The sequence below is a fragment of the Salvia splendens genome, chromosome 16 (assembly GCF_004379255.2).
Source record: "Salvia splendens isolate huo1 chromosome 16, SspV2, whole genome shotgun sequence".
Lineage (NCBI taxonomy): Eukaryota > Viridiplantae > Streptophyta > Magnoliopsida > Lamiales > Lamiaceae > Salvia > Salvia splendens.
Window position 1 is genome coordinate 9,404,107 of NC_056047.1, and position 9,560 is coordinate 9,413,666.

General features: G+C 31.8%; 1 protein-coding gene and 1 long non-coding RNA gene across 2 annotated transcripts; one reads left to right on the forward strand and one right to left on the reverse strand.

Annotated features, from left to right (window-relative positions):
* Window positions 1–432: 432 nt before the first annotated feature.
* On the reverse strand, window positions 433–4,506 carry LOC121771427 (pentatricopeptide repeat-containing protein At1g26460, mitochondrial-like). Its single transcript, XM_042168207.1, has 7 exons — window positions 3,695–4,506; window positions 2,922–3,153; window positions 2,346–2,828; window positions 1,903–2,109; window positions 1,335–1,472; window positions 1,034–1,224; window positions 433–876 (listed from the first exon to the last, which is right to left on the reverse strand). The coding sequence occupies exons 1-7, from the start codon at window positions 4,291–4,293 to the stop codon at window positions 855–857; spliced, it is 1,872 nt and encodes a 623-aa protein (XP_042024141.1). The 5' UTR covers window positions 4,294–4,506; the 3' UTR covers window positions 433–854.
* Window positions 4,507–6,542: 2,036 nt separating this feature from the next.
* On the forward strand, window positions 6,543–8,435 carry LOC121771034. The gene is made up of 2 exons (XR_006043911.1): window positions 6,543–7,589; window positions 8,193–8,435. It is a non-coding gene; the product is annotated as an uncharacterized LOC121771034 (long non-coding RNA).
* The last annotated feature ends 1,125 nt before the right edge of the window (window positions 8,436–9,560 follow it).

Below are 9,560 nucleotides of genomic sequence, written 5' to 3' on the forward strand. Positions count from 1 at the left end.
GTTTTGCAAACACAAATTATACTCGTATAAAAGAATTTTTCCCAGGATAGTTCTGCAGACACAAATAATGAGTACTTTTATACGTTTATTTTTTAGAATGAGCATAATTTCACTTCTTTATATCAAATTAAGCTACAAACCATTTTGTCTCCTTTTGTTTGCTTTGCATTCAGGAACATAATGACTTCTGTTTATTGATCGGTCATAATAATGTTTGATCATCTTTCAGTCTATTCCACAGTAATTTTTGGGATTTTAACACACAATGCATATATTTATATAACAATACTTTATATTACACCTTCCTGCATCAACAGACAGGTGTGTTTTGCTGTATTCGCATTCATTAACAAAAGCGAGCTATTCCATCAAATCAAAAATGCCAAAAAGAGAGAAAATAGGAAAGCATTCAGGCACCTGCATCCAAATAAATTCCCCAAAATTTGCTAGCATTTTCCTAAATTATAAGGTGAAACATCTCAGGTTCTGAAGCTAAAAACTGATAATTAAAACATTTTTAATAAATACAACCAGCTCCAATAAGACCAAGGCCATATCCACCTAGGGTAAATGTTGTGGAAGCTGTACCATCTCCCAACTCAAAATCAATAGTAACAAATCATATCTCCTGTAAATCTAGAACCAGAATACAGGTAGGCAAGAACCTAATGAAATCGAAGCAAAGGGCATGTAGTAGACGTGACCAAAAATGTAAAGCTACAGCCGAACTTTTTATATTTATTCCTGATAAGCGTTGAGCCCCATCATCAAGATGTTTCGAATCAACAACGGACCCTCCGAAGCTCTTTTGTAGATTTGGGGGTCAAGAGACATAAGTAATAGCATGAAAAAAGCTACATTTGTTGTCCATTTATCCTGCTCAGACATGAGTAATAGCAAGAGTTAAGATTCGACAAATTGAAAAACATAAGCACTACATAGATTCCACATGATATTATGTGTTAAGTGTGATTCTTGAAACAATAACTTGACCTCAATTTTTTACTTGTGTTATTGGTACTAGAAAACTTACGGTTGTGCGTTCTCTCTGTATTGGAGATTGTAGAGCATATTTCTGCGAATATCATTCGCCGTACTCATTCTAATTTTGAGCTGTTTTGCAAGGGCTTCCACCTTGTCGTCAGATTCATAATCCAGCTCCCGGAAACAACGCCTTCGGACCTTTTGTAGTATATCCTTGGATGGTTTATACCCTGCAATGACCTGCTCAAGAAGTCAAATTTCAGGTTTAGCCAGACTGCACGAGTCCGAAAAGTGACAAAGGAAAGTGTCAAACATATTAAAATTTAATAAGGGGACACATTAATATATACCATTTCATCCACCACAGAGAGAGCAGCTTTAGGATCCCGCTTAACAAGATGAGCATCAATAAGCAGTGAATATGTGGTAGCGTTTGGTTTCAGACCTTTTCCAACAAAGTGCTCAAATACTTTTACAGCTTCATCTCTCTGCCACAGAAAACAGTCTTTATTATGTGGCAGAAGTAGCAAAAAGAAAGACTAGCCCGTTTGCTGCACTGAAAGACAATCACTCAAAAACCATCAATATATCAGGAAGCTCTTCTGTGAGTAACTAATTAAGCAGTTCCATTGAACATCACACCTCTGCACCTTCAAGAAGACTACACGTCGGCGACTTATGTGTACATGATTTTTATCAAGTAGATAGAAGGACCGGGATCCAGAAGCAATTTGATATGGGTATGTGGACACTAAAACTTCATAGGTTTGAGCAAGAAAACCATGAGATTCGGGATATATTTACTGGGAATAGTTATTAGTAATTGCATATTTCATAGACAGATACTGATATTGTAAACCTGCATACCTAGTTACCTACATAAAGGGAAAGAAAGAAAGGTCTATGCCAGTGAGTTACCTTGCCAAGCTTCCCAAAAGCACAAATCAGGACATTGTATGAATGAACATCTGGGCTAAGTCCAAAAGATTCATCAATGGCACTAAATGTCTGGTAGGCACGATCAACATCCCATATATTTGCACAGCCAAGAATAACACAATTGAGAGCAGCAATAGACTTGTATGGAGGGTCGGCTTTGCTTAAATTCTCCAGCTGAAAATAAACCTGAGAAAGCACTTCAAAAATACAAATCAACCACACGAAATTGCAACTGCAGCACTATACACTTCAACAAGCCAACACATAAGGAACTTACATGTACGTTAGTATCATGTAAAGATAAATACAATCTACTATTAAATCAAATTATCAAAGGAAGTGTCAGTTTGATGTATAGGAATTTCATCAAATTTCACACATCATAAGATCAATTGGAAAGAAATTGGATAAAAAAAACTTACTGAATCTAGACTCGTAAAACCATCCTTACAGCATGCCCTAACTAGAGGCTCTAGAGAATGGAAAGGAGAGAACAGATCCTCAGTATCTTCACGGTCTGCATTTCCATAAGCTGCCTCAAACTCACGAAGAGTACCAAAAGCCTTGGGCAGGTTTCCCAAATTAGCAAGTCCATATATTTTCGCAAGGTATGATTCAGGATTGGGAAGGCTATTTTGGCGTAGTGAGCGCTTAAGGATAGCCCATGCCCCATCCAGGAGTCTAGAATTGAAAGTTCTACCAGCTGTGCCTAGGGCTGTCACAACTAATCCTTCTTCTACAGAAAGATAAACAGGAGGCCTCGCAACCTCCCCTCGTGCAATCCATTTAGCCATGAACTCGAGAGCATAATAAGTTAGCTCACTGTTATCTGATTGCATTGCGACATTAGCAATAGAATTGCATACACGCCAAGGAGGACATAAGGATTTGTTTTGATCCATTTTCTGATGCCATCCATAAGACAAGAGTCAGTAATCCAAGTACATGAAAGAACTCTACATCATATCAAAGGTCAAATAGCCAGCAAAAGTGTGCACCTTGCATCTCTCAATAATTGAGACCAATGTATCCAGCCTCTGGTTACTAACACAACGTTGCACACAGTCCACAAATGCTTTCATAGATAACATATAGCCAGATTTTAATGTTAGATCTACATACTTCAGGGCAGAATCAATTTTATTTTTTGAGAGTAGAATCTCAATAACTAAGTCAAATGATTCGCCATCGGGCAAAGATTCCTTGTGTATTTTTCCAATCTCCAGCATCCTGATGTCAACAAGATAAAGAGTTATCCATCAAATATTAGATTGAATTTTGTGCCCCAGAACCCTCAAACAGAAAAGACCCAATTACGGTCCAATGATGTTTGTCAATTCACACACCCCTTTATTCCTTCCCACTACCTATAGCCTCAGCCATGGCCAAATCTGAGAAATTAAGAAAACAGTATACAACGTCCATGCTTGTAGATAAATTTACCACCACATAATACGATAGACAAATACAAAACCATAAAGCACCAAAACTGAAGAATTAAAGAAGCTTACGAACAAGTACAAACAGAACCGTTACATGGTGTATTACTACAAGAGGAAATAGCTTTCCATCGTTAGTAACATACATTTCATGGATATCCTGCAAGAACCTCTAGATATCATAGCAGTTGCCCTATAAATAATTTCTCCCTCCCTGAATTTACCAACAGACTAACATACATTTCATACAGGTTCTAGGATATAACCTAATACAATCATAACAGAAGCAGCATAACAATTGTTCACCCTTAATTTTCAGATAAATATCCAACCTTTCAATCAATTTCACAGCAGCGAGCGTTTCACCATTCCTCTGCATTGCTTTAAGCACAAGATTATATGAAGCAGCATTAGGCACGACGGCAAAATCATCCATCCGCGCCAAAATATCAAGCAATTCCTCAACAGATGCCCCAATCATCACATTTGCACGCAAATAATGATTACACAGATTAACATCAGGCGTGTTCGGCTTCCCACTCTTATCCAGCGACTTAATCCAGAACTCAAAGAGCTGCTTCATGTCCTCCCACCGCTGCGTCGTCATCCAATCCGCGAACTTATTCATCAGACTCTCCGCATCAAGCGATTGCGAGAGCATCTGCATCCGCGACCCCTGCGTCTGCTGCAGAATCCCTAACCCGATTGGGACGAGCGCACCGTCTCCCCCCATCGCTGCGGAAGGATTCCGCCAGTTCTCACTGTAGCGAGGACTGCCGGCAGCAGGATTCGGCGGGAGCGGCGGCGGAATCGAGGCCGGCGAATCCTCCAGCTGCGGCTCCACCTGGAGGTGAACAAATGTGGATATGAATTTGAGATTCTGGCGGTGGAGGTAAGGCCGCGACTTCGCCAGAAACGCGATCGGCGCCATGACGTATGGATACAGAATTATGTATGGAAACTGTATCTATAATTTCATGCAATCTGGAATTTTGTTATTGGTAACCAAAATGAGAGCTCAGGAATAAATTTAAAAAAGTAGTAAAAGAAGAGTTTGGGATTTAGGGTTTATGCAATGGGTTTGTAGTTGAAATCGAAAGAGGATTCTGCTGATGGATCTGAATAGAGAAGGGTCAATTTAGGAATTTAAAACTGGGGTTATCCATTTTGTAAGGGTCATTTCTGGAAGTTAATTTGGGCTTTAGTTTCTGGGCTTGTGTCTGCTTTTGAACCAGTATCAACGGTATTTGGATTCTTTTCCTTCTTCTGGAGTAAGTATTTAATAATTTATGTCTAAAAGAATAAGTTTGATAGCTTTTGAGTCATTAACATTATGAATTAGACTATTTTACCTAAGAGTCAACTACCTAATAGTTTATCTTGTCAAAAAATGCATCAATGATCCATAAAAAATTTTATAGTCTTTTTAGTCCCTAAAAATCACATTTTTGATACTCGTCAGTCTTTTATACCCCTCTACATTTAAAAATCCCCTAAATGTCATGGAAGACATTTTTTTTTGTTTTTGGAAATCACATTTTTGATACCTCTTCATTCTTGCAAATTTTATTGGACATATATTAAAGCACATTTTCGGACAAATTTTTTTTACCTTTTTGATACTAGTTGATTTTACATTTTTACAACATAAAACGTTTTCTTTTTGAATTATAATTCACTTAAATTTTTTTAAAATTACTTGAATAACGTATATATTGAGTTTGATTATAAAAAAGTTACTTTAGTTTACTTTAATATTTTTATTAAAAATGTTTGCTAGAATTCACTTTAATTTACTGTAGATATAATTCACTTAAATTTTAATTATTGTACTTTAAAAATATTTTCTCATTATACTATATTTTAATTAACGTAATTAAAATATTTATTTTTCACTAAGTATAGCATTTAAATATTTAAGTAACATTTTTTAAGTAAAAAATTTACTATAGTTCACTATAATATTTTTTTTCTCCATGCAAAAAGAATTTTCTGTAACTCACTTTAATATTTTTATTAAAAAAAGTTACTATTAGATTTTTTTTCATATAGACTTGAGTTTTATAATGAATAATATTTAATTTTAAAAATAAATAAAGTATAATTGAACTATTTTAAGGTTGTATTTATTTTTATACTCATAATGAAAATAAATATTTTAAGTAAATAAAAATATAAAAATAGTATACTAGTATTTTAAGGAGTAATTAAAAATACAAAAATAGTATACTAGTATTTAAAGTCTAAAATGCCCTCAAACATTAAAAGTTTACATTTTTGGTGCCTAAGGTTACTTTAGTCTTATTGTACCAAAAAAACTATAAAAACTTTTAAGGACCATTGATGCATTTTTCGACAAGATCAGAGACTATTAGGGTAGTTCACTCTTTTCCTAAAATGACAGTGTCGATAGCAATTTTGACTCGATTACTAAATTAAATATTACTCTCCCAGTCCACGAAATAATGTCTCATTTTTGGTATGTCCGCGATTAAAATTCTTATGCACTTATTTTTTGTTTTGGTAAGTAATCCTAATACTCTATAAATCATTATACTTATTTTATAATACTGATATATACATGCGGGGTCCATATTTTATTAACTTTTTTATCTATTTTATTTCATAAAATCAAATACAGTAATTTTTTTATACTCGTGTCGAGTCCAAATGAGGCTATAAATAGCGGAGGGAGGGAGTATTAATCAAACACTTAAACATTATATATTAAAGGCTATTTTTTGTCTTAAGCATATGATAATGTTACATTTTTGTATCTTAAACATATGACTATTTTGCGTTTTTTTCCAAAACAGTATGTTTGTTGTGTGATGTTGAGTTTGTGTCGTTGTTATATGGAGTAGTATGTTGTTCTCATGTTGTGTCTACACAAATAGGGTGTTTCACTAATGCATTCGTGTTGTGTGCATGTTGTATTTAAGTTTGAATGTAACACGTCAGATTCACGTTCGAATTGAGAATTTCCTTAACAAATCACATTTAGGTTTAATTTTAACAATTTCGATCATTATATAATTCAATAACAACCCAACTCGTGCATTTTGATCGTGTTAATCTATACATATATAAAGGGGGAGTTTGGGGGGTATTTATGGAATTATCATTTAAGCTTAAATATATAATTTAAATACTACAATCTAGTCATTTAAGAATAAAAACTTTCTCATCATAATATAAGAAATAACGTGTCCCCTATAAAGTCTTGACCCCACCAATCAATGAAATTAATTATTCAGTTTTTTTAACGTTTTATTCTTCATATTTATAGGTTTTGATTGTAGGAAGTTAATTCCTTTTATTTTAATTATAAGTGGAGGAAGTGAAAGGTTTTGAAAGAAATTAACTTCTAATTTCTACTATAAATATATAGCATTTGATAGCTTATAATCCACACATTTCTATCTTTTTCTCATTACATTCTTTGTTGAACATTTTGCAGAGATTTGATCAAATTTTAGGTACTCTCTTGACTCTCTATCAATGTTAGTTTAATATGAAGTTCGTTTTCTACATCATAAATTTTATTATATAATAATAATGTTTGTTTATATTCCCAATTCTTCATATTTAATTTTGTTACTTTAATATTATCTAAATCGTTTAGTTATTTTCTATTATTTATTTGCATGCCTATTTTTTAAATTTGTTGTTATTAAGTGTGTTGTATGTAACACAATAGTCATAAGTGTATCTGAATTTGTCTAATATTAATTTAAAACCTATTTGTTTACATTATACAACTAATTCTAATATGAGTATTATTTTTTATTATTATGTTATTTATATTTGAGCATTAAATTAATGTTGTAACTATTATAATTGGAATCTTTTGTTATAGGTGATGTGAATTAGATTCATTTTTCTTCTTAGAGCTTAATCAAAATGTTGTTTCAAATATCCCCATTCATGTATTGTGAATCAGAGCTCTACAATTTTTTATAATTTGTTATTAAGTATTTTAAATATATGGTATGTTTTAGTTGTATAATTCATAGTTATTTTGTTTACCATCTAAAATCAATAATGTTTTAAAATATCTTAATGAAAAGATTTTATTTATTTTTATGCAAATTGAGGGAAGTGGAAGTGAAAAGGCTTTGAAATATAAATTGAATAATTACTTCAAATTTATTGAGGAAATTGATAAGATTTTGGAAGAGAGACTCTCCAAATCTTTATGGTCCGTTTCTTCTACAATAATGACAGGTAAGGATTTTGCTTCTCTATAGTAATTATTTGGTTTTAATACTATTGAATTGCTTTCGTAATTATAATGCTAGGCTCATATGCTTGCAGGAATCCACACATTATAAAAAGTGCTCTTTACCGAGCACAGAGTCAATTTTTTGCTCTTTATATGTGGGGTTTTAATCATCTCTTTTCATGGCTAAATAATGTATTAGTAGTGTTTTGAGAAAATGTGTTTTGTCTCTTCACTTCCACTTAAATAATTTGAAAGGTCACAAGATATAAATGGTATTTATTATTAATTTAATTTACAATAAATAATACTATACCATTGAGTTACTCTCAAATCTTCTATAAATACCAATTCTATTAATCAAAAAAATACTATTTCAGTAAAGATGCTTCTGTCCGTCAAATCATGTGGAGTATTATCTTTCTCTCCCAGCTATTTAATCTAATTTGTGTTTTTAATTATGTTATTTTACTTTTGATGCTTATCTTATTTTAGTTTCTTATCTTTCCTTTTTATTACTGTATTTTATTCTATTCATTATATTATTGCAAACAATTAAAAAATATATGTGGGCAACTATTTTGTAAAATCTTCACTTATTTTTGCAGGTATACTTTTGCCTTGAGAAAGCTTCAAAAGTAACAGTTCTGCACCAAGATATGAATCCACAACCTGTTGGTTTGAAAAAATAGATATTATCATATGGGAAGACATAATTTAGTTGGAGATTTGCGGCTATTCAGTTTTACCTTACTTAACTCGTAGAATTATTGCATCACCGATTACTCAGTATGCATGAAATTATAAACAATTCAAGATATTGACAGACTGGTTTACCTCTCTTGCTTTCATTCTTGCTTTCAAGAACTACATTACTGCTTTTATACTTGCTTTCAAGAGCAACATTATGAAGTTACAATTTTTCTTATATGCAATTTTTCTTAGGCATATTAGAATTTCATTGGCTATTGAAAAAAACTTGAATTTCATAAAACAATTAAATTGAAGCATGGTATTTGAAAACCTGCTAATAATGATGCATTACTTTCCAAGTCTATTGCTTGCGCAACATGAAGCATGAAGCTTGTGAGAAAATTAATAATATAATATAAATTTATTTAATTCAATCATTTAATTTTCTTTCTCATTTTTAGCGTCTTTTCATATTTCATTACTTTGATTAATAATAAAATATAAAATACAATCCAATAAAATTTAACCGTAGTTAATAACGTATTGATATAAAATTTAAAATTGCCAATTTGTGGGGTTTCAATATTGAGGAAATTAAAAAGTTTTATTTAATTCTAATCATTAGTGGACAAAATGAAAAGTTTTGGTTTTTACTGAATTTTGATTGAGGTTTCAATATCCCCATGATATTAAAGTCTCTACATTGGTGTTGAAGTATTTTATACAATTATATAAAATCCATAACGATATTTACGGACATTTAATATTGCCATTGATTGGTGTTTATAAGTATGAGGAATAACGACCTTTTGTTGTATGAGTATGCGGATTAACCGAAAGGTTGTAAAGTAAATTCTGAGATTATTGCTTCAATGGCCTTCCATTTCATTTTCCAAAATTTATTATACATTTATTCGTTACTCATTTCATACAAATACAATGGCGGAAATTATTATCATTCATTTTCCAAAATTTGATAACATTTACGTATCGCTTAGTTTTTAATTTTTGGGAAATTAAAAGGTTTTAAAATTTTTAATAATAGGTGAAGAAAGTGAAAAAGTTTTGAGGAGTTATCTTCTATTTTTAGGACTATAAATATATGACATTTGGTAATTTATCCACTCACATATTTTTTTTCATCACGTTTTTCATTCCCTCCATATTTTCCAAATCTCTTCATATTGTTTAACATGAAGTTATGATATTCTTTTTATTTTTTTTCTATTATTAAAGTTTATTTTAAAGTGATTAACAAAGTAAAATTGAACTAGGACGGAGGG

What these genes read in the sequence shown, in the direction of transcription:
- LOC121771427 (XM_042168207.1), bottom strand. Translation starts at nt 4,293, where the DNA reads ATGGCGCCGATCGCGTTTCTGGCGAAGTCGCGGCCTTACCTCCACCGC. An exon ending in CTTTTGGGAAGCTTGGCAAG is followed by an intron (nt 1,473 to 1,902) that starts GTAACTCACTGG and finishes TTTCTGTGGCAG; the next exon opens with AGAGATGAAGCTGTAAAAGT. An exon ending in TCTCTGTGGTGGATGAAATG is followed by an intron (nt 1,225 to 1,334) that starts GTATATATTAAT and finishes CTTCTTGAGCAG; the next exon opens with GTCATTGCAGGGTATAAACC.